Consider the following 26,298-nt stretch of genomic DNA (forward strand, 5'->3'; position numbering starts at 1 on the left):
TTCAACTGCAATTATTTATTATCATCTAAAATTGTTACACAAATCTAAAGACTTTTTTTTCACACATGGTTTGTTGTTACAGTCATCATATTAATGCTTTCTAGAAAACCGCGAATTACAGTGCATTTATTAACGCTCCCGCGAAGCCAGTGTGTTTTAGATCACCAATCCCATCTTGAGATTTTGTACCATCAACAGTTCCTCTTCCCTCTACCCACACATCATCACCAGCGTTAAGTTTAGCCACAGTCGTAACACCTCCCATATCCCAACCTTTGTTATGACCAGCCCATGCATATTCGATAGTTTCGCCATTTTTCTTCAGATGAATCGCTCCCGGTTTATCAACATTCCCGATCGTGATTGAAAACAGGTATATCCCATCACACGGAGCAATAAACACGCCATGGAATGGATGGAACGCTTTGCCATTGTTAAGTTCAACACTGTCATAAACAATCTTTTGTCCAAGAGTGACAGATCCAAGGCTCTTCGTCAGTTGGGCTCGAAATGCTACATTCTTGCATTTTTCATTTGCGCTGCTATATTCTGTTAAAGAAAGTATCAGGTTAATCATTTACATTGTGAAAAGTTAAGAGTTAGATTAATCAAAACGAAAGCCATTTCAATTTACGTCTCTTATAATTGTGCAGCTTTCTTTTCAATAGTAAGTGTATATGATTATTGATGATTTGATTGATACTTAAACATTTTTGAGCTACTTGCATCGTTTAAGTTATTTATATGATGACCTTTATAATTTTCCTACGTTTTCAAACAAACTATAATAACTTTATTGTTGAATCGATAACAAACTTACCCTTTAGGTTAGTCTTAAGGTTTTTAACTTCTTCCTCAAGTTCGACCAACTTTTTCAAGATGTTGTAATCTTCTCCACATCTACTGTGAATTGGTTCTTCAAGTGAAGAAACATGAATTAAACATCCAAATAAGACAAGTGTCCCCAAGTTAAACATTTTGAACTGTATAAAATGTAATATTATGTATCATTTGAAGTTACTTGTAAGCAAATTGTCTTCCGACTAAACAGTGCTGCGGGTATTTCACAAGTTATGTAAATCCGAAAATAGTGAAAAGACGGTCTAAACCTAAAACAAATTATTTAGGCCGCTTAAAATATAATATTTATTTCTCTGATTAAGTTTAAAGATATAGAGGATATTTGTTTGTTTGTGTGTAAGATGAAATTTTATTTCATCGAGTGGGCTTTAAAACAGTATTCTCACGAGTGGCGTAGCCACGAGATGAAATAAAATTACATCTTACACAACAAACAAACAAATTTTCTTTTTATTTTATGCCTGAAATCAAGTTAAAACGAAATTTCATTTATATTAACGTTCCTATTAAAATCTGTTTTCTCCATTGAGAGCCTCATTTAGTCGAATTTCTCATTAAATACAATAAGTATTGGGCTAAAAAATAAGTTCGACAATCAACGTTAAATGGCGGTGATATTATTCATTTTATTAAAAAAAATATGAATGACCGCTTGTTTTAATAATAATAAAAAAATTATTGTAGCAGAAAAAGTCCAACCATCCATCCATATTTCTGTTACTTACTGCGAATTTATATTAGACCTGGCTTTGTTAAATGTAAGCGGCCGCCATTTTTAAACGTTGTGTATTTCACGGGAGGAAAATAATTGTGTTTGATTCAGAGGTGATATCATTTGGATTTTTAGTCATACACCTTTTTAAAAGAAAGAAAACTTTTTGAGGATTGTAACAGACAATAAATAAGTGTCGACAGAAGTGTAAACATTCAAAAAGCGGCTAGGAAATTGGAAAACTTGGAACTGTTGAAAGGCTGCCTAACGAACGCTGGGTTGTTTACTTATTATTCGGGCTGATGGCTGTCATTGCTTTTTCAAGTTTTAATAAAGCATACGGAAGTAATTGCTCGTAGGATACTTAAATATGGAGAAATGTCATCAAGAGCAGTTTTGCATGTGGAAGAAATGTATTTTTCAGACTGTTAAAATGAAACAAACAAAAAAAATAAGAGACGATATATGGTGATTGGTAATTTGAATGAATTTTATTTCTTTTGACATTTAAGTTATTTATCAATTTCAGCTAGCTTTGCTTTCTCTGAACAGTTTGACATTGTCAGAATTGTCAGCTAAAATAAAATTGAGGTACCACATGAGGAAAATCTTAACGGCCATGCATATATTTCGACGTGACGTCAATTTGCGTTTTACAAACAATTTAAGACGCGCTAAATGTTAACGTTATACTATAGGCGTGTCAATGAAAAATGGTTCTTTTTAACTTCAAACGGTCTTTATTTTTGGTATGTGATAAATAGAATAATAAATTCTTGTAAGTTCATTACTGAATTGATTGAACTCGTTGAATAAAATAATATTATGCTCGCCAGAGGCCCGCATAATATAATTTTATTCAAGTCGTTCAATAAATACAGTATTAAACTTACACTCATTCAATATCCTCCATATATTGCAATGTTTATAGTAACATACAAATGAAAGTTTTAAATTCAAATAACTTAGCATTTCTGCTGTTTTTATTATCACATTCTCAGTATTCAGATATCTTACTGTACATAAAATGAATAAGTTCATAATTTAAAAAGTAATAAACTATGTAGTTTTACACATTTTTGAGTACAATACCGCATTATATTGGACGAGTATAAAGCTGTACCAAAATTGGATGAGGACATATCGACGGAACTTCGTTACTTCAATTACATTAAGGATTTGATATGGATTTTGCAGCTGGGTACTAGTCCAATAGAATCAGTATTGTTTTCAAATATTTTAATGATTTCATACCACTATTTTTTGACATTTCGACGGAAATTTGTTACTTTAATTACAATAAAGATAACATATGGATTTTGAACTCTCAGAAATAAAAACAAGGCTATGCAGGGACTGGCATGGATTTGTTGTGAAACTTTGGACTCTGGAAATGAAAACGAGGCCATATTGGGTGTAATATTGATTTGATTTGAACCTTTTGGACACTTGAAATGTAAAGGCTATATGGGGTGTGATAGACTTTTGGACTCTGGAAATGAAAACGAGGCTAGATTGATAAGATTATATTCAATACCGATTTCTATAGGAACATCACGGGATGCAAACGCTGAAAGTGCATTGGTTTTATTTTATAAGGTGTGACATAAAATAGAATATATCTGCATTGAATTGAACATTAATCTTATCTGTAAAGGATTTCGGATAACGACTAGACTATTCCAGTAATCGCTTCTATCTTTTATTTTTTATACATTATCATATCTAATATCACAAAGAAACAAAGCAATTCTGTGAAACAAATTATTTAGTCATTTTCTAATACATTCATTTCTGATATAATCCTGACAAACAAATAATTGAATAGAATAATTAAAATAACTATTTATTACATGTTTTTCGGTTGTTTATAGAAATTTATTACATGCTTTTCGGTGGTTTATAGAAATATATCAGTGAAATAAAAACTGGTAATTTCACTGTTTGAAACAGTGAAATTATCAATTTGATAATTTCACTGTTTTGAATATTTGAGCCCGTTGCGTTGTTTCAATGAAATATAAGCGTTCACAGTACTGGAAACCAACTTAATTACGTGACGTCGTAATTCAGTGTTGTTATATTTTCTGGTCCTTCGGGATCATTGATGCCGGCACAATTAAGTGTTGAGAATTGAGTACCGCTCAAGCCGGTGCTAGGGGCCGTGAGGGATGTTGCACTTATTCATTATCTCTCATGTACAGACTCAATCAAACCGAGTCTGCAATTCTTATGTAATTTTGTTGGGGTCAATGCTTCCGAGGGATCACTTTAGTTTCCAGAATTTTATTATTTGGCGCCCTTTTCATTTAGCACTAGGTAAAAATGTCTTTTTAAACGTTTTTTTTTTGCATATAATAAAAAGAAAATTTGTCTAGTTTAATGTAAGATCGAAATATATTTCACCTCGTGAACACCAAAAGTTCATATTTCACTCGTGGCTGCGCCACTCGTGAAATATACCTTTCGGTGCTCACTCGGTGAAATATATTCCATCCTGATATATCCTCTAAAATCAGTGATATAAAACTGGGTAATTCACGGGTTTGAAACAGCGAAATTACACTTTGATAATTTCACTGTTTTGAATTAAAACCCCTTACGTTGTTTTAGTGAAATACCAGCGTGCACAATACTGGGTACCAACTTAATGACGTGACGTCGTAAATGACGTCACGTTGTATTATTATTTGGCGCGCTTTTCATTCAGCATTAGGTTTTATGTCTTTTTAAAACGTTTCTTTGCATGTAATAAAAAAAAAAATTTGTTTAGTTTAGTGTAAGATCGAAATATATTTCACCTTCTGAACACCAAAAGTTGTTCATATTTCACTCGTGGCTGCGCCACTCGTGAAATATACCTTTTGGTGCTCACTCGGTGAATATATTCCGAATCTTACACTGAACTAAACAAATCCTCTATTTCTTATGACGAAGAATCTCACTAAACAGAAGTACAGTTACAATTGGTTAAATAAATAATCGTAACATTTGATTTTAATAAAGAAATACTTCATTAGAAAATTCCTTATTTTATCAAGTAAAATATCAAAAAACAATTATCTTTTCATTACAAAATAAATTTGTTGTAGCCTAATATTCATTTATCTTCTTTACTTTTTACATTTTCTGGTTGTTTACGTGCTTATAGCTGGCTGGGACATAAACAAATCAGTAAGTAGTTATTGGTCAACAATTTTAAAAGCATACTGATCTAATCAATAGGAAAATCTTACAATTTAAGAGCAAATACTTTGCAAAATGTGCGATGTAAGGCGTACTGAAATTTAAATTAACGCTTTATTTATGCATGAGGACTTTCATCTCCGGTAAATGTATAAAAACATTATATTAAAGTGAAGTTAGTAATGCGTGTTTGAAATACGAAACGTTTGTTTCGTTCTTTTTGTCTTTCTTTCTTTATATGTTCATATCTTGCTTGTCTCATAAGGGTTACAAGTCTACCAAAGTAAACAACAACATGTCAAGATCAAGGCAACCCATTGAATCAAATGGCGTACATAACAAAATGTTGATATAAAGACTATTTAAGGGGGCAGGGGACATATTCGAATGATGGCAGGCCCCGGTCAATTTTTTTAATAACTCAGACATGGTGTTTTGAAGGTACTGGAAACTTCTGATATTTCTCTGTCATTGTATTTTTTTCTTGTTTGTAAGTAGGAAATGAGCAGTATTTTTGGGTTTTTACCCGAAACTTAGCATTTTTTGGTAGCTTTGTAAATGTTATTTGTGACCTCTCCGAATGGAGGTTAAAAAGTTAAAAATCAAGCTTTGACAGTTGGCGCCAAACAAGTAAGAAATTTCGGATAAATTTTTTGTGAAAAAATCTAAACGCATGACAGACACTTTATTTGGTCATTTTTGAAAATGTCATAGCTTGCACTGCGTATTAGTGATACTTTTATAGGAATCGGGCGGATTCTGGAGTATGCTGCACCGTCATGAAAATTGCCCATATTGGTATACATGTATTTTAGGTGTGATTTTGGCTGGGTGGGGGTAAACATAAATTGCTGTCAGTCATTTTTTAAGGAGCAATGCACCGTTATGTTAAATTACCTTCATATTTTATGTTACATTACCTCCATGTTACATTATCTTCAGATTGCCTTTTAAAAAGCAACCTTTATGTTGCATATAACATAACCTTTATGTTGCATATTGCATTACCTTTATGTTGCATATTACATTACCTTTACCATTACTATATACATGAGCATAGTATATCTATAAAGGGATAATATGTTTACGTTTACAACACACTTTTTGATATTATCTACTTTTTTACAGTAGGAGTACATCCTGTTACCCAATACCCGGATCTTGTCTTATAGTTTTTACAAATTTACTATTTTTCATACATTATAATACTGCAAGTTTGTAATGTCGCTTTTCATTGGATAATCGTGACGTTTATATAGTTTTATATACACGGCTGTTGTCGACTCATGAAGAAATCTTACTTTTTTCTCTAAAAAATGATGTTTGCTGTATTATAAATTCGTTATAAAGATTGTTGATAGGTTATATGGCCGTATATAAACGGCTGTTTGCAATATAGCCCTCGCCTAGCGGCTCGGGTTATATTTACAAACAGCCGTTTATATAGGGCCATATAACCTGTCAACAATCTTTATAACTAATATTATATACATAATAGGATATATAGTGTTGCACCTGATGATTTCTCACCATATATAACCATTAATTGCACAAAAACCCATTCCATGGACATCTTATTGCCTCAACAGACGGTAGGATTTTGAAGTACAACACCAATTAAAACTAAGATGTACAGACAAATCTTAATGTGTGAAGGCTACTATTTCTTGATTTCAGAAACCTTAAGTCTAGATGTAAGGGATAGGACATGTTCTATTTTGAAAATCTTGTTGTACAGATTTTTTACAGACCTCCCACAATGACAAGTAACAGATAACCAAATTATCTCCTGATAATGGTTGTAATGAATGAAATTCCAGAACAATTAGGGCTAAAAGGTAAACATAGTAGTATGATGGGGTAAAAATGATGTTGAAAACTCTTCAGGAGACCCAAAGTTGTGTTATGCTCGAATCCCAAATTATTCCGAAAATGATTATGTCACGGTATTGAAGTGTTCTCTAATTAGGGGAGGGGAGGTAGTTTGTAGGCGGCCAGATAGCTTAGTCAGTAGAGCCGCAGTACGGTATTCCGAGGGTCCCAGGTTTGAGTCTCGGTCAGGCTTCACATTAAAAAAATATTTATATTTTTTTTTAAATGGAGGTGTTTCAATCATTACTCATGGCGAAAAAAAGTATTTAGTGAGTAAAGTATGTAAAGGATCAATATAAAAGGATCCTTTGTAGGGGAAACCTCAGATGATTCTTACAGTGTAGAATTACCGTCTGAATGCAAGTGTTGTATAGCTTTGAAAAGTGTACATCTTATCTCTAATTAGTGCTGTACAACTAAATCCTACCGTCTGTTGAGGCCTTTACGGTCGTTATGGATTTTATGAAAAGAACATACTGTTTGGATAATATTGACATAAATTTGCACATAAATTATAAAAACGTAATGTTCTACTTTTAAAGCAGCATGCTAATAGAATATATCACAAAAATTTATTGTAAGAGTTATATTCGCAAACATTGTATTTTGACCCCTTTGTGGTAAATTTTAATTACTTTCTTTATTCCCTTCGCAAGATTTTACTTTTAACCCTTTCACTGCCATAGGGACGGCATATCGTGCATATTATTTTCGGAGTTTTTGCCATATGGACGACTTTTGCCGTTTCTATAATAATAATAATAATAATAATAATAATAATAATAATAATAATAATAATAATAATAATAAATATAAAGATAATTATACCATCGACAATAATTATTATATACTAGCAGATTTGGAAACATATTTAATATTCAGTTTAAGCGCTTGAGTTTAAACTCTTTATTTTTACGCTATACGTCACAGTATTTTTGCAATGGCCTGTATATTTGGCTCCTCCTCCTAACAAGTCATTCAATCTCGTTCGCGCATGCTTAGTAGACTGGGTATATAAACCGAGCCCGCTTCTGCATATTCCTTTTCGACCCAGTCTCCGTCAGCTCCTGAAGCTGCCCTGAACCGACACGTAAAAATTTTGGAGAAAAAAATTATGGAGCGGTTCTGAACAAACATGGCAAAAAGACTTCATTTTTGTGTTTTTTTAAAGTAGCCGAAGGTAGAGTTGTCTTCTAGGACTAGTATTTTATGACAATATTGTGTTAAATTTATCTAACAAACCAATTTTTCAAATTGTTATTACGAACAATCTAGATCTATTAGTATTAGCAATACTGGGCTGAAGGCCAGAGAAAGTCTGAGAAAAAGTGACCCTACTAAAGACATTGTTGAAGGTTTATTTAAAAAAAATGGTCACGTCATCACTAGACTTTATGACGTAACAAATACCTTGTGACTAGTGGAGTATACATTGTAATAAATGCCCTGACAGTATATCATTGTGTTGATGTTTATAAAGTATTGATATAAAACTTTATCTACCCATAAATTATGTTGACTGATTGTCCAGGTAGATCTACCCTTTAATATATTAAACTTTGCTCATAGGGATGCTTCATAATGGTTAGCAATGTCATTCTTAGACATTATAAGTTGTGATAACGTAATGCGTTAACCTCGTAAATTCAGCATTTTGATTCTGGTTATTTTACTTTATTTTACAAATTGCTGTGGCCATGCAAAACGACAATCTAACCTGTCACAAGTTCTCTGGCTGTCAAGGCTTCTTTGAAGAGACTGGTCAACATTATGTTCAAGACAATGGCACCAGAACAGAACACAGAAGTCGGAAGAACCAGCAGAAGTTGTGATGCCTAATTCAGCCTAATTGTCGATAGACAGGTGACGTCACTGTTTCTAAATAAAAAATTAATCTATGCCGTTGCACACGCCCTTTAACATCGCAAAACGTCCATAACGCAAAACGTACGTAGATATATGGACGTTTTGCGGCGCATATCGTCCACATTTTTCTGACGTACATTTTGCGGCAAAAAGGCATGGTCCTGCCGCATATAACGTCCATATTTTAAATTAATTTTGACCAGTTATTATTAGGTGTTATTGTGTGTTAATTTTAGCTCACCTGAGTATGCGCCTGTCTGTCTGTCCGTCCAAATTTAGCTTGTTACCACTCTAGTATCCACATACCCTAAGCAATATGTCCAGAGTTATCTGCCCTTGAATTACAATATCTGTTATATTTCACATTGTTACCACTCCAACGCTTTTATTTCTTCATCAATCTTGACAATTTTCACCATGAAATCTCAACAAAGTTAGATTATAGGCTAAATCTAACAAACAAAAAACAAACAAAAAACAAAAAAAACCCACTATATTTCACATTGTTAGTGCTTTCGTTTCTTCTCCATTCTTTAAATTTTTTATACAGAATATGTATAGCAATGAGGTATCGATCAAATTCATTTATGAGCTAAATCGACTGAATATGTCAAGAATTATTTGCCTTTGAATAATAAAAATAAAGACATATTTTAAAGTCAAATTATTGAATTGTGATTAAACTGCCATTTCTTTGTTATCAATGATCAGATGTCATTCATATATTTATGACAGGACGGACATCTTGAATAGTTCAACTATAATATTGACATTGAAATGACCTTTACATCGAGGTCACAATGAATTTTGCTTAAATTACCATATCTTTGTCATTTACAGATATTTGGATATTGATGACCATTTCAGACGTAGAATGAGTACTGATATCAGTTACCCAGATTCTGACCAAGTACATGAAATGTAATTGCTTTTTATTTGTAATACTCTACTAAAATGAATATTTATTCACAAAATAAGTAAAGTTATCGCAAATAAACGAACGCACGGTAATTATATTCTTAATAAGCCACAATTTAATGATAAGACGAGAGCGGGCATTTGACCAATTTGAGTGAAAGCGTTGCAACGCTTTTCTGCTTCGGGTCATTTTTCACAATTAGAATAATTATTTTAGTAAAATCAAGTGAGCAAATGATCTGAATTTTTTGTACACATTTATTGGTGTATACCTTCATCAAATGGAACATTAACCTCCAAAATTATTTCGTATCCTGTCATATCAAAAGACGTCAGTGGATCCCTTCAATAAAACTTTTCTTAATCAAATATGTATCACTTGATTTGTCACAGTAACAAACTCTGTCATTTCTATTACCTTGACTTTGGTTGTTTTGGGGATTAATTATGATGTGAATAAGTGAAATGTTTTGGATATTTGATGATAAATCGTATCTAATTTAATTTAATTTAATTTAAAAGCATTACAATTATTTCAAATCTCCTTCTTAAGAGAATTAATGCAGTATTTTGATCACGTGTGCATGTTTTATCAGAGAACAACTGAATCATCGCAATTATCAGGATGACAATTGGATGTTGAACATGAGTGGATACGAGAAAACAAGCCGCCTAATCATATATAAGACATACCAAAGGAATTAAAATTGCAATTATTTATTATCATCTCAAAATTGTTACACAAATCTAAAGACATTTTTTCACACATGGTTTGTCGTTACAATCATCATATTAATGCTTTCTAGAACACGGCGAATTACAGTGCATTTATTAACGCTCCCGCGAAGCCAGTGTGTTTTCGAACACCAATCCCATCGTGAGTATTTACACCATCAATAATTTTTCTTCCCTCTACCCACACGTCATCACCAGCGTTAAGTTTAGCCACAGTCGTAACACCTCCCATATCCCAACCTATGTTGTAACCAGCCCATGCATATTCGATAGTTTCGCCATTTTTCTTCAGATGAATCACTCCCTGTTTACCTACATTCCCGATCGTGATCGAAAAGAGGTATATCCCATCACACGGAGCAGTAAACACTCCATGGAATGGATGAAACGCTTTGCCATTGTTAAGTTCAACACTGTCATAAACAATTTTATGTCCAAGAGTAACAGTTCCAAGGCTCTTTGTCAGTTGGGCTCGAAATGCTACATTCTTGCATTTTTCATTCTCGCTGCTATGTTCTGTTAAAGAAAGTATCAGGCTTATATGTTTATTCCAGTATTTACATTGTAAAAAGTTAAGAATGAGATTAATCAAAACGAAAACCGTTTCAATTTACGCCTCTTATAATTGTGCAGCTTTCTTTTCAATAGTAAGTGAATACGATAATTGATGATAATTGATGATTTAGTTGATACTAAAATCTTTTTTGAGCTACATGCATCGTTTAAATTATTTATATGATGATCTTTATACTTTTCCTACGTTCTCAAAAAAGCTATAATGTTATTTTTGCAACGATAAAAAAACTTACCCCTTAGGTTAGTCTTAAGGTCTTTAACTTCTTCCTCAAGTTCGATCAGCTTTTTCAGGATGTTGTAATCTTCTCCACATTTGATGTTAATTTTTTCTTCAAGTGAAGAAACATTAATTAAACACCCAAATATAACAAGTGTCGTCCCCCAGTGAAACATCTTGAACTGCATGAAATGTGATATTATGTATCAATTGAAGTTTCTTGTAAGCAAATTGTCTTCCGACTAAACAGTGTTGCCGGTATTTCACAAGTTATGTATCTATCCGATAAAGATAAAAGAAGGTCTTAACCGTAAACAGATTACCGGTATTTAGGCCGCTCAAAATATTATTTTTATTTCTCTTACTAATATTTAATATATTTTATCTCTCTAAACTTTATTTTGTCGAATTCTTTTTTTATTTTTATATTGAAATATATATTTATGGTATATAGTATGTTGCATTCAGCCCGTTGAAGTTTGTTAATGGCGACGCCGGTGAGCGGCGTCGTCTCTTATGGAGGCCTATTGAAGGAGCTGTTATTATTAGCAGTTAATGTCATGTTGTGTTAATCAGTTTTGGTAAAAATCAAGTAAACAAATATGTTGTTATATTTGTATTTAATAACTTTATGTAAAAAGCATGTGCATTGTGATATTATTTTCATGAAATTGCAGGCTCAGTTTAACAGCTTGTCCCTTAACTTTATTGGCAATACTAAAACCCGGATTTCGAATATCGTTGTGGTCTACATTGATGCCGTATTCTTTTTCTTTTCAAAATTTTCCTACAAGAAGAACGTTCACCTGTAAATGAGTATTAAGATTGGTAATGGAACTGTTGTTTACGATTATCCTATTGATTTTATCCATATTACGTTAATCGACGGTCTAGTGCTATAAGGACGTAAGTGGTACTTGCGCCCTTTTTCATGTTTTTACGCCATTCGAATTAGAACGTCATCGCGCACCTGCTGACTAGATATCTTTACTCTTGCATTTAATTTGGCTTCAATATCGAAGAATGATTGGTAGGGCGTAAGTAAATCGAGTCCAAAAGGAAAATTTTATAAGGGCCTAACTTTACCATAACTACACCGTTCTCAAATTTTATAAGAGCCTGTTTGAACTAACGTATCAAAGTCTAACTACTACAGTTAGACTTTGATACGTTAGTTCAAACAGATAGTCATACTTACGCACGTAAGGACTTTATGTCACGAGTCAGGGACATACCTTGACACATTTTAAGGATACGCATTGTAGATAAGGGGGTCCAAGGTCTATTCCCCGGGGAAAAAAGTTGACAAAAATCATTTGAGTGAATTGTCAATTCGTTTGAATCAAAGTTGTATTACTTTGCATGCGATTGAATAACTGAATCACTAGAAATATTGCATTCAAACAGGCGCTTTGCATGTTTCGTAATATAAAGGCCTGTAGTTGTACCTATCTATAGTCAAGTGGGTGTGGGAGGAATATCCCCTCCCATAGACCGAGAAATTCCCAAAAAGGAAGCAACGATATTGCATTAAATTGTCTTTATAAACATTCAAAATTTTGTAATGTTTAAGAATCTATATTCTACCCCTATAGCTTCATGTGGCAACAAAGAAACCTGATATTTTTAACAACGTGTCTTTTTGCAGTAAAAACTTTAGAAGCTGACAAAATCCACACCACTTCTGTGTAAGAAATCATTCTGAGATGACAGGAGACACCGTGCATGTCAAGCTTGTAAAAGGGTCGAAAAGACCCAGATTACATAAAAGCTTATATTAATATTTTTTTCATGGGAAAACTGTTAATTAAACTAATTAAAATAATAACGAAGGTTATTGTACATTGGACCGGTAGGAAGTTAGCAGTAGCAGTGAGCAGTAGCAGTAGCAAATTTATAAAACGTGAAGTTGGCAGTAGCAGTAGGACAGCAGTAGCAGTAGCAAAATTATAAAACGTGAAATTGGCAGTAGCAGTAGCTCAGCAGTAGCAGTAGCAAAATTATAAAACGTGAAGTTGGCAGTAGCAGTAGCTCAGCAGTAGCAGTAGCAAAATTATAAAACGTGAAGTTGGCAGTAGCAGTAGCTCAGCAGTAGCAGTAGCAAAATTATAAAATGTGAAGTTGGCAGTAGCAGTAGCTCAGCAGTAGCAGTAGCAAATTTATAAAATGTGAAATTGGCAGTAGCAGTAGCTCAGCAGTAGCAGTAGCAAAGTTATAAAACGTGAAATTGGCAGTAGCAGTAGCTCAGCAGTAGCAGTAGCAAAATTATAAAACGTGAAGTTGGCAGTAGCAGTAGCTCAGCAGTAGCAGTAGCAAATTTATAAAACGTGAAGTTGGCAGTAGCAGTAGCTCAGCAGTAGCAGTAGCAAAATTATAAAACGTGAAGTTGGCAGTAGCAGTGGGACAGCAGTAGCAGTAGCAAAATTATAAAACGTGAAGTTGGCAGTAGCAGTAGCTCAGCAGTAGCAGTAGCAAAATTATAAAACGTGAAGTTGGCAGTAGCAGTAGCTCAGCAGTAGCAGTAGCAAAATTATAAAACGTGAAGTTGGCAGTAGCAGTAGCTCAGCAGTAGCAGTAGCAAAATTATAAAACGTGAAGTTGGCAGTAGCAGTAGCTCAGCAGTAGCAGTAGCAAAATTATAAAACGTGAAGTTGGCAGTAGCAGTAGCTCAGCAGTAGCAGTAGCAAAATTATAAAACGTGAAGTTGGCAGTAGCAGTAGCTCAGCAGTAGCAGTAGCAAAATTATAAAACGTGAAGTTGGCAGTAGCAGTAGCTCAGCAGTAGCAGTAGCAAAATTTATAAAACGTGAAGTTGGCAGTAGCAGTAGCTCAGCAGTAGCAGTAGCAAAATTATAAAACGTGAAGTTGGCAGTAGCAGTAGGACAGCAGTAGCAGTAGCAAAATTATAAAACGTGAAGTTGGCAGTAGCAGTAGCTCAGCAGTAGCAGTAGCAAAATTATAAAACGTGAAGTTGGCAGTAGCAGTAGCTCAGCAGTAGCAGTAGCAAAATTATAAAACGTGAAATTGGCAGTAGCAATAGCTCAGCTTTAGCTTAGCAGTAGCAAAATTATAAAACGTGCAGTTGGCAGAAGCAGTAGCTCAGCAGTAGCAGTAGCAAAATTATAAAACGTGAAGTTGGCAGTAGCAGTAGCTCAGCAGTAGCAGTAGCAAAATTATAAAACGTGAAGTTGGCAGTAGCAGTAGCTCAGCAGTAGCAGTAGCAAAATTATAAAACGTGAAGTTGGCAGTAGCAGTAGCAGTCAGCAGTAGCAGTAGCAAAATTATAAAACGTGAAGTTGGCAGTAGCAGTAGCTCAGCAGTAGCAGTAGCAAAATTATAAAACGTGAAGTTGGCAGTAGCAGTAGCTCAGCAGTAGCAGTAGCAAAATTATAAAACGTGAAGTTGGCAGTAGCAGTAGCTCAGCAGTAGCAGTAGCAAATTATAAAACGTGAAGTTGGCAGTAGCAGTAGCTCAGCAGTAGCAGTAGCAAAATTATAAAACGTGAAGTTGGCAGTAGCAGTAGCTCAGCAGTAGCAGTAGCAAAATTATAAAACGTGAAGTTGGCAGTAGCAGTAGCTCAGCAGTAGCAGTAGCAAAATTATAAAACGTGAAGTTGGCAGTAGCAGTAGCTCAGCAGTAGCAGTAGCAAAATTATAAAACGTGAAGTTGGCAGTAGCAGTAGCTCAGCAGTAGCAGTAGCAAAATTTATAAAACGTGAAGTTGGCAGTAGCAGTAGCTCAGCAGTAGCAGTAGCAAAATTATAAAACGTGAAGTTGGCAGTAGCAGTAGCTCAGCAGTAGCAGTAGCAAATTATAAAACGTGAAGTTGGCAGTAGCAGTAGCTCAGCAGTAGCAGTAGCAAAATTATAAAACGTTGAAGTTGCAGTAGCAGTAGTCAGCAGTAGCAGTAGCAAAATTATAAAACGTGAAGTTGGCAGTAGCAGTAGCTCAGCAGTAGCAGTAGCAAAATTATAAAACGTGAAGTTGGCAGTAGCAGTAGACAGCAGTAGCAGTAGCAAAATTATAAAACGTGAAGTTGGCAGTAGCAGTAGCAGTAGCAGAGTGCAGTAGCAGTAGCAAATTATAAAACGTGAAGTTGGCAGTAGCAGTAGCTCAGCAGTAGCAGTAGCAAAATTATAAAACGTGAAGTTGGCAGTAGCAGTAGGACAGCAGTAGCAGTAGCAAAATTATAAAACGTGAAGTTGGCAGTAGCAGTAGCTCAGCAGTAGCAGTAGCAAAATTATAAAACGTGAAGTTGGCAGTAGCAGTAGCTCAGCAGTAGCAGTAGCAAAATTATAAAACGTGAAGTTGGCAGTAGCAGTAGCTCAGCAGTAGCAGTAGCAAAATTTAAAACGTGAAGTTGGCAGTAGCAGTAGCTCAGCAGTAGCAGTAGCAAAATTATAAAACGTGAAGTTGGCAGTAGCAGTAGCTCGGCAGTAGCAGTAGCAAAATTATAAAACGTGAAGTTGGCAGTAGCAGTAGCTCAGCAGTAGCAGTAGCAAATTTATAAAACGTGAAGTTGGCAGTAGCAGTAGGACAGCAGTAGCAAATTTATAAAACGTGAAGTTGGCAGTAGCAGTAGCTCAGCAGTAGCAGTAGCAAAATTATAAAACGTGAAGTTGGCAGTAGCAGTAGCTCAGCAGTAGCAGTAGCAAAATTATAAAACGTGAAGTTGGCAGTAGCAGTAGCTCAGCAGTAGCAGTAGCAAAATTATAAAACGTGAAGTTGGCAGTAGCAGTAGGACAGCAGTAGCAGTAGCAAAATTATAAAACGTGAAGTTGGCAGTAGCAGTAGCTCGGCAGTAGCAGTAGCAAATTTATAAAGCGTGAAGTTGGCAGTAGCAGTAGCAAAATTATAAAACGTGAATTTAGCATTAGCATTAGCACAGCAGTAGCAGTAACATTGTAGCAGTAGAACAGCAACGCATTTTCGCGATTTTACTACTACGTTTAAGAGGGGAAAAGGCCGCAAAAAAATAGCTCAATATTTTGCCCTATTTACATCCGATATATATCACAGGATGAACCGCAAGCAAGCGGGATTTTTCGTTTTGCATTTCGATTTCGCGTTATTTTATCGTGTTACAACGGCCATTCAGACGACAATGAAAAACCAAGCTGACCGTAATTTAACACTTCATTCAGATGAACAGTCACTTCACTTCGGCTTTACCTACGAAAACCGAATTATTTCATTTTGTTCTATATATACCCGAAAATCAAAAATAGGCGTTAAATAGAGTTAAAAGTTTTTTTACGGTCGTATGCAACAACACGAATTCTGCATGGAATGGAATTATTTGTAAATGAAGGGGATCATCCTTTTTACTATGGAATTTCATACATGACAGTGTCCTGTTTAATGCGCACTTGGTCCTGTTTACTGCGAGCTGCCTCCTGTTTAATTGCATAATTCTCAGCAGGAACTTAATTGACATTACGCCAGAGAAGGGATCGCTCCGCCCACTGGTTCAGGCGACCCGGTCAGTAAGAACATTAGACAAAGTACGGTATCGATGTATTGGCAAAACAGTAATGTCACTCATGTTACAAATGAATTTACCTTATATAAATATTCTATATATAAAAGTTTGATGCTTTAATGGTTTTATTGAATAGTAGATCTATTTCTCAATGTATAAATGCATTATGGTATTTCATAAAAAGCGTTGGAAAAACAATATCTGCATTCCGTATTAATGATGCATGAAACGTTTTATTAAAGATCGTTTTATTTCTTGTTGATTTCAATGAAAATTTAAAACTGACAAAATATCATTATATCTTACAAATTCAAAGAGAGACTATATGTAGAAAGTATATGATTATGTTATGAACGTTTTATTTCGAAATTGAAAAAGCGAAGCAAAAACAGTAAAGTTATATTAGTGACACAAATGAATTTAAAAAATCATTTATCGAGTTTTATGTGCGAAATTCTGTTGAGATAATACATTAATTTGTTCAAGTATTTATAAAATTGATTCAGAAAATTGCATGACCTTGTTAACTTTTTATATGTGATTATGTATTGTTAACATACATTTGATATGATTCACGGCATAACACAACGTTATTCTCTTTAAAATATGCTTCACATACATCAGACATGATGTTATTGGTATTTGTTTCGTATAAGCAGGTCTATTTGAATATTTTATATTAATTTATTGAACTTTAATAGAAATACTCGGGTAAGATAATTTCACCAAAGTTGTTATTGTATTTACTCATTATATTTGCATTTCTCTTGTAATTTTGTTGTGATTAATGCATCCGAAGGATCACTTTGTTTCCAGATTTTTTACAGTAACATAATTTTAAAACTGATTTCTTTAAATCATCATTCATACATCATATAAAGGGAAATGTAAATATTTTGAGATACTTTTATCTATTTAACCTTTCCTGATCTTGTTTATACTAGGTTTGTTGGAACTCTCTATATCGTGTAGATATTAATGGAATTAGATTACATCTCTCATAAATGTCTTGAAAGTATAAGAATTGTTCCAGATATGCAGCTCGTGTGTTTCTCATATGTGGGTATTACGCACGCTCATCTCTAACTTTAATTGCAAAAATCTTTCTCAAACAAACTTAATCATAATTGTACGGAGCCCCTAAAGTGACATTTTCCACACTTTTTCCCGGGACTTAATTCATTTAAACGAAATATTAATTCGTAATAACGAAATATCAATTCATGTTTACGAAATATCAATTCGTAATTACGAAATATTAATTCGTTTTCACAAAATATTTATTCGTTTTAACGAAATAATAATTCGTGTTTATTAAATATTAATTCGTAATCGAAATAATAATTCGTTTTTACGAAATAATAATTCGTTTTTATGAAATCCTATTCCATTTTTGAGTAACCATGAACAGTCACAATACCTTCATTCAGTAATGAGGACAGCAAGCAAAATAATATACCTGAGTAATTGGTTACTAAATTATTTCTCAACCAGGCAAAAAGTGCTTTATATTTCTTTTGTAATGGAACTTTAACGAGAATCATCGTAACAAAACCATCATAACAACCATCGTAACAATATAAACAAAAATATATGGTGCTTAAATAGTTTTTATTTCAACAGTTCAAAAATGAGAAATGGCGTCTGTTGTGCACTTCAATTTAATAAACAATTGTGATTTTTCCCATTAGACGTATTATGTTTCTAATATACATGTAAGAATGTAAACCTCATTGTCATTTACTGTACATTATTACAATGTATATTAAATGCTGAAAAGATCTTCCCGTCCCGAAAAGGCTATTTCGGCAGGCAGTTGATATTATAAAATATTAATAGTTTAATAAATGTATGTGTAAACTATTTACCAAAATTGCAACAATACGGAGCCCCTAAGGTGACATTTTCCACACTTTTTTTCCAAGACTTAATTCGATTTTACGAAATATTTATTCGTTTTTACGAAATATTAATTCGTAGTAACGAAATATTAATTCGTTTTTACGAAATAATATTTCGTAATTACGAAATATTAATTTGTGAAAATGAAATATTATTTCGTAATTACGAACTAATATTTCGTAAAAACGATTTAATATTTCGTTATCACGAATGTTTCGTAATAACGAATTAATATCTCGTAATTACGAATTAATGTTTCGTTTTTATGAATTTATATTTATTTTTTACGAAATGCATCATGTGATTAAACGGACTCACAAAAGGCACAAATGCATCTTTCTTGTCGGCTCAATAACTTAAAACCTTTGAAATTTACTATATTTATATTTAAATTAGTGTTTTTTATCATGGCATGGTGCCAATAAATAAATTTTAACGAAATATATTTCTTTAAGATTTACTAATAGTGTGTATGATATATAGTCGTTAGTTTTTTAAAGAAACATGTCAGAAAAGACTAATTGTCTAAGAAATTTAACATTTTTTTTTGCCAGCTGTTGGGAATATGTTCCTTTGTCATAGTCAGGCATTTGAGAAGCACGTGCACGAAGCGATGCGCGAGAGACAAGAAAAGCGACATTCCGGCAAAACATGAAGCGAGCCGTGAAATTTCGTGGTACGGGATACTTCGACATGGCGAGATCTCATTACAGTATCGTGCCTCGCTCGCTTCTGGTCTCGTCGGAATGTCGCGTCTCGCCCGATTGGGCGCGGTCAGATATTCCATAATTATGGCATTACCCGGATTCTTTTAGGAACTCATGCACGTTGTAAGTGCTTTTCAATGGCGGATCTGAAAGTAGCACTTCTCTTAAAATGGCAATATTTTTTTATATGTTTCTGATGAAAACAAAATACGTGTGGGATAGTCATCTCGTTTTCTTCCTTAGATCATTTAGAGGTCTCCGTGGCCGGGTGATTTGAAAAAAACTACTTGCCTTTAACCGCTATTGGTTTGACACGCACTCGGAGCGTCGAACTATTCATGCGAGGAAGCCCGCCCAGGTTCCAAATGCAGAATACCTATCCGCGTGCGCACGTTATAGTTATCGCGTGCGCACGCAATAACTATTCCTTTTGAACGTAATAGCTATCGCGTTCGCAGATATAAGTATCGAGTGGCCACGTAAACGCTTTTGCGTGTGAACATAATAAATAAGAAAATCCTAAGTCCCTTTTACTACCTTTTTGTTGCTTAGAATAATTCTTTAATCATTTATAAAACTTTGAGTATCGGGAAGAAACGTGTCACAATTGATAACGATAAAAATCTAGCTGCATATGTGCTTTTTAGAATCGATGTTCGCCGTTTTACCTCATGTCAATTGTCATCATAAATAGGTTTGTACATATATTTATATAAAATCTTAAACCTAAAACCTACAGTGGAACTATATATTATTATACTTTTAATTCAAGAAATTTGATTGGCTGAACCTGAAGCATACACTTAAACATACGAAATCCCGTCCACCGTGATAAAATGATGAAAACGCAATGGTACGATGGTGAAAACATGATGATACGAACGTAAAAAAACGGTTGTATGATGGCGAAACAACGATGGTACAACAGGAATGGTGAAACTACGAAATCACGATGGTAAAAACGTGATGGTACGATTGTGAAAGTACGATGCTACGATTATGAAACTGCGACGGCATGATAATGAAAACGCGATATTATTTTCACCATCGTGTTATTGCATCAGCGTGATTTCACCATCCTGCCATCGTTGTTTCATCATCGTACCGTCGTGTTTTCATCATCGTACCATCGTTACATCACGTTTTCAAAATTGTACCATCGTGCATAGTGTATCAGGGGAACAAAAATTGTTACTTATGTCCAAACGAAACACCGTAATCGGGCGATATTTGAACGATACAATATCGTGACTCGTTTCGCATCTCGCCTGAATCTCGCGTCTCTCTTCGCATATCGTACGTCGACGCCAGACAAGAAAATCCTTCGAGGCCATGTACCACTAAATATTCCCTCTATATTCTATATAAAATTGACATTTTTCAAAGACCTACAAAACATAGCTAGATCCATTTTAGAGAACAAATAAAGACTTATGATAAAACGGAAAAAAATGTATCTCCAAAGAAAATGTCTAGCGTATCATTTGTTATTGTAAAATTTGCTATGACGTGGAAAAACCACCAATATTAAAATTGAAATTCACTTTATTAAATAACACCTTTGCTCGCATTTTTGTTTTACCAAAATGTCTAAAATCGCGTGTCCCTTTAAAAAAGCTATCGCGCGCACATGTAATAGTACTAGTATCGCGTGGCCACGTAATAGCTATCGCGTGCGCATGTAATAGATAAGAAGATACTATGTCCCTATATGCCACCGTAGATACTACCTTGGTGTTGCAAAGAATATTTCTTAAATTATTTATAATCTTTAAGCATCGAAAAGAAACGTGTCACAATTAATAACGATAAGAATGGACTCTCTACATATGTGTTTGAGTTCTGGATACTGCACTGGTAGAAATTTTCATTGTGACACGCAGAACTGGGATATTCTTTTAGTTAATATAGGACTCCTATGCAGAGGTAGGAAGTTTTTGATCGGTCGGAAGTGACATAAAAACGGTATTATAAATACAGACAACACAGAACAATGACTGGTTGGCATGATACGGACGGGCATAATTATTACCATTTTAGAATTTTATGGAATAATGTGAGACAAATGTCATTCGAGTGTCCTTTCTATTGTGTGTCGAACACATCTGTCTCATTTCCCATTTTTCGCAAATATAAATGTTTACGAGCACATCGGTCACACCTCGTGAGACAAATGTGATCCGAGACAAATGTGCTCCTACATTGCTTGCAATACTGTGATTATTGCTTGTTGAACTAGGTGGCCTTCAAACTCGTAGTCGAGATTCAAGTATTCGACCTCGCACTTTCAATACGTTCGCCTTTATCACAAAGTACTAATATGCAAATTGGATTTTATGCGTTGGTACTAGTACCGGTTGCCCAACGTACACAGATGTTGGTTAGTTTATGTCTGGGGGATACTGAACTTGAATACTAGAAATACTAGAATACAAGAAACGGTAATACGGAGTATTGAACTTTATTCGGACTGTGTGAATTCGTTGTGTTAGGAGTCGGATAGGACGAGTTGGTAATCTCAGTGAGAGTGATCCATTCTCCCGGAATAACAGTCTTGTAATTCTAATGTTGTTTCATGACCGTCATACACACCGATGGTCAATGTTGTACTTATACAGTAAAGAAAAAAAGTTATACGCTGAATATTTCGAATTCGAGCATGTTTTACATATTATTATATTTTATTCAGTCCAGAAGTAGTAAACAACAAGAATAAAACGTCAGCTATAAAGATCGATCCTTTATTAATATCTATAGTCGCAGTGAAAACAGTTTTGAGGGAGCCTTGTAGGAGCACATTTGTCTCGGAGCACATTTGTCTGCGGTCGCATTTGTCCCACTGCACATGAGACAAATGGGACCGCAAATGTCTATACCAAAAAACTTATTTGTGTGATAAATGTGCTCCGATCAAGTTTGTTAAGGGACAAGAAAGCACATTTGTCTCATTTCATTTTTTATGAATTATTTGTAACACATTTCCCCACGTCAGAAATTCTTCGCCGTTTTACCTCATGTCAAGTGTAATCATCAATAGGTTTGCTTATGCTTTCTTTATGAAAACCTTAAGTGAACTGTTAATTATAATATCTCTAATTCAAGAAATTGATTTGCTTAACCTGAAGGCATAGACTGAAACATACTAAATCCCGTTCACGATGGTACAATGGCGACAGCGCGATGGCACGATGGTACGTTGATGAAAACGCGATGGTGCGATGGTGAAAACACAATGGTACGAACGTGAAAGAACGAGTGTTCGATGGTGAAACAACGAAGGTTGGATGATGAAAACGTGATGGTACTATGGTGAAAGACGATGTTACGATGGTGAAAATACGAAGGAACGATATGATGAAACTGCGATGGCATGATGATGAAAACGCGATATTATTTTCTCTATCGTGTCATCGCATCATCGTGATTTTATTATCGTACCATCGTATCATCGTACCATCTTATTTTCACCTTTTTACCATTGTGCACAGCTGTTAAGGGAGACAAAAATGTTACTTATGTCTAAACGGAACACCGTAATCGGTTGATACTGAATGATACAATATCGTGACTCGTTTTGCATCTCGCCGAATTCTCGCGTCTCGCTTCGCATCTCGTTCGTCGACGCGAGACAAGAAATTGGTTCCAGGTCATATACCGCTAAGTAGTATTCCCTATATAGTCTACATAAATCACTTAAAGGCCCATTATGCCTGAAAATGCTTTTATTTGTATTCCTCAAAATTAAAGCTTTTTTATTTTTGGTATACTTTTATAGCTCTAAAAAGATACTCATTGGCTATTGGCTAATTACCTGAAGCATTTTTTCATCTGCTACTTTTTTGCAGTTTGCACAGTTGAAGTGATTTAGAATTTTGTATTGAAGTCAAAATACTACTTTTGTTTACATTTTGCTACTTTTATGACGCATTATTTCACATTTAACGCGAATTCCTTTGGGTTACAAGCATCTAACTTCCTCAGAAATCATTACTTGAATATTAATCATTTCATACTTGCCCTATCTAAAGAAATAAAAATTAATTAATTTCTGAAATCTCGTGGTACGGGATACTTCGACATTGCGAGATCTCGTGTTTCAATATCGTGCCTCGCTTCGTGTCTCATCGGAATGTCTCGCCTCGCCCGATTCTGAGTGGCCCGATATTCCATAATTATGGCATTACCCGGATTATTTTAGGAACTCGTGCATGCTGTAAGTGCTTTTTCAATTGCGGATCTGAAAGCCGCAATTCTTGGAAAATGACGTTTTTTTATACATATATTTCTGATTAAAAAACAAAACTGTGTAATGGTCTTCTTATTTTCTTCCATAGATCATTTAAGGGCCTCCGTGACCGAGTGATTTCAAAAAAACACTTGCCCCTGACCGCTTTAGGTTCGGCACATACACGGGGCGTCGAACTACATTTTGAACTGCCTCGGCTATTATCTATAATAACCTCGGAAACAATACGGATTGAAAGTAGTTCTACCACTATTCCGGTACTATTATGCTTGAAATATGTTTGACAACAAGTTGTCATTTAAATATACCTACTGACGTTCAATTTTAAACAAATCCGACTAAATGTCAACAGGTTGGTTTTTTGTACTTTCTACAACCATAATAAAAAATATATGAATAATGTATTGTTTGCTTTTGTACCTATAAATTCACTTGTTTTAGGTGGAATTTTACTACATATATTGGAAATAAACATGTCAACAACTCCCAGCATTAAATTGCCATTTGTTTACATGTTTAGTTTCTTAGCGTAGGTTGGACCGAAATACCGCATCCGTTCTGTGTATTCATACTATTGTGTTCGAGGTCCTTATCCGAAGACTGGCGGAAAGGGCCGAGTAGTTGCGATTGGTCGAACTATTCATGCGAGGATCCCGGTCAGGGTCAAAATGCGGAATACCTATCCGCGTGTGCACGGAATAGTATCGCGTGGCCACGTAAGGGAAAGCTATCGTGTGCGCACGTAATAAACAAGAAAAATTTATTGATGCGTGCCTTATATGTGACTGCTATCTATGAGTAAATACAGAAAACACAAACTATTTCGGCAACTGTATATATAGTTCTTTAACCAATGTGATTGCAATAGATTTTTTATTTTGAAACAAGAAGAAAATAGTTAGTAATAGGCAGTAGACAGTACACTGTTTGTTGTAACGTTATCACAATATTCGGAATGTTTTGATATTATTGCTTTAAAATATGCACAGCAAGCAATAGACAGTAAGCAAAACGCTGTATTTTGTATGTCTTGCTTATCAACGCCGATTCCTAAGTGATATAATTAATATCTTAGCATCAGAGTATCATTTTTCATAGCTCCGTCCTATTCAATCTACTCTAATGTAAGAAACCAGTTATTTGGAAATACACCACATCTGATATCTTGACACATGTCTTCGAATCAGTTAAAAAAATCAACATAAAATTGGTTTTTTTTTCAGAAGAAATTAATTTTCATCATGTTTCGTTTGCATGTGCATTAACCAAAGGTCAGTACTTTCTGATTTGCTGGGAAAAAATGAAACCCGATTAATACTACCAACTACAGAAAATATTATGAAAAGTGAAAATGTCGAAAATTATATGTCGAATTACGCACCTATGTCCATTTTGAAAGTTAAAGTTTGCTCGTTTAATAAAAAAAAAAGAAATATTGTCCAGTTTGTAAATTTGAAAAAAGACGTACATCATATATAAATCATTTATTGATAAATTATGTTATGTTCGGTCATGAAATCGATTACCTGGAGTATTCAGAAGTGTTCGGCAGGCATTACGAAGGCAACCGATCTTCGGTTGTAAATTTAAAATTTCTCTAAAATACAATTACATATATGATAAAACAATATATATAACATTGTCTTCCTTCTTTCTGTAACATGTCCCCATACTTTAGATTGACTGCTTTACTCAACCCAGTTAATAGTGTTATTTTTTACCAATTGATGTTGAATAACAAAAAAAAAAATTGTATTAACTAAAAATTAACGCTGAAAATAGTCATATTGTGGAAGTTGTAATACATGAATTGTTGAAAATGTATTATTTATATCAATGCTCAATGCTCGTTTTATAATTTTGCTACTGCTACTGCTGAGCTACTGCTACTGCCAACTTCACGTTTTATAAATTTGCTACTGCTACTGCTGAGCTACTGCTACTGCCAACTTCACGTTTTATAATTTTGCTACTGCTACTGCTGAGCTACTGCTACTGCCAACTTCACGTTTTATAAATTTGCTACTGCTACTGCTGAGCTACTGCTACTGCCAACTTCACGTTTTATAATTTTGCTACTGCTACTGCTGAGCTACTGCTACTGCCAACTTCACGTTTTATAATTTTGCTACTGCTACTGCTGCTACTGCTACTGCCAATTTCACGTTTTATAATTTTGCTACTGCTACTGCTGAGCTACTGCTACTGCCAATTTCACGTTTTATAATTTTGCTATCTGCTACTGCTGACTACTGCTACTGCCAATTTCACGTTTTATAATTTTTGCTACTGCTACTGCTGAGCTACTGCTACTGCCAATTTCACGTTTTATAATTTTGCTACTGCTACTGCTGTCCTACTGCTACTGCCAATTTCACGTTTTATAAATTTGCTACTGCTACTGCTGAGCTACTGCTACTGCCAATTTCACGTTTTATAATTTTGCTATTGCTACTGCTGAGCTAAACTGAGCTATTGCTACTGCCAACTTCACGTTTTATGAATTTGCTACTGCTGAGCCACTCCTACTGCCAATTTCACGTTTTTTATAATTTTGCTACTTCTACTGCTGATCTACTGCGTCTGCCAACGTCACGATTTATAATTTTGCTACTGCTACTGCTGAGCTACTGCTACTGCCAATTTCACGTTTTATAAATTTGCTACTGCTACTGCTGAGCTACTGCTACTGTCAATTTTACATTTTATAATTTTGATACTGCTACTGCTGTCCTACTGCTACTGCTGCGCTACTGCTACTGCTGAGCTACTGCTACTGCCAACTTCACGTTTTATAATTTTGCTACTGCTACTGCTGAGCTACTGCTACTGCCAATTTCACGTTTTATAATTTTGCTACTGCTACTGCTGAACTACTGCTACTGCCAATTTCACGTTTTATAATTTTGCTACTGCTACTGCTGAGCTACTGCTACTGCCAATTTCACGTTTTATAATTTTGCTACTGCTACTGCTGTCCTACTGCTACTGCCAATTTCACGTTTTATAATGCTTTTGCT

At 34.6% G+C, this 26,298-nt stretch overlaps 1 protein-coding gene and 1 long non-coding RNA gene across 4 annotated transcripts in view; one reads left to right on the top strand and one right to left on the bottom strand.

Annotated features, from left to right (window-relative positions):
• On the bottom strand, window positions 1-11,216 carry LOC132717050 (heavy metal-binding protein HIP-like). 3 transcript variants are annotated; one of them, XM_060700446.1, is made up of 2 exons: window positions 10,960-11,213; window positions 1-549 (listed from the first exon to the last, which is right to left on the bottom strand). In XM_060700446.1, exons 1-2 carry the CDS (start codon window positions 11,129-11,131, stop codon window positions 116-118), a joined length of 606 nt encoding a protein of 201 aa, XP_060556429.1. In that variant the 5' UTR covers window positions 11,132-11,213; the 3' UTR covers window positions 1-115. The 3 variants fall into 3 exon arrangements, with proteins under 3 accessions (XP_060556429.1, XP_060556430.1, XP_060556428.1); XM_060700447.1 differs by lacking the exon at window positions 10,960-11,213 and adding an exon at window positions 821-1,088; XM_060700445.1 differs by lacking the exon at window positions 1-549 and adding an exon at window positions 10,117-10,666 and having other exon boundaries at window positions 10,960-11,216.
• The window catches only part of LOC132717051 (uncharacterized), a 27,494-nt gene continuing 8,387 nt past the window's right edge, over window positions 7,192-26,298 (top strand). Inside the window, exons 1-2 of the long non-coding RNA XR_009623901.1 lie at window positions 7,192-8,494; window positions 9,338-9,418. This is a non-coding gene — a long non-coding RNA (uncharacterized LOC132717051). The remainder of the gene's footprint in view (window positions 8,495-9,337; window positions 9,419-26,298) is intronic.

This window comes from Ruditapes philippinarum, unplaced genomic scaffold (assembly GCF_026571515.1).
Source record: "Ruditapes philippinarum isolate M1 unplaced genomic scaffold, ASM2657151v2 ctg121_1_1_1_1, whole genome shotgun sequence".
NCBI classification, from domain to species: domain Eukaryota; kingdom Metazoa; phylum Mollusca; class Bivalvia; order Venerida; family Veneridae; genus Ruditapes; species Ruditapes philippinarum.

What these genes read in the sequence shown, in the direction of transcription:
- LOC132717050 (XM_060700446.1), bottom strand. Translation starts at nt 11,131, where the DNA reads ATGCAGTTCAAGATGTTTCACTGGGGGACGACACTTGTTATATTTGGG. An exon ending in CCTTAAGACTAACCTAAGGG is followed by an intron (nt 550 to 10,959) that starts GTAAGTTTTTTT and finishes TTTCTTTAACAG; the next exon opens with AATATAGCAGCGCAAATGAA.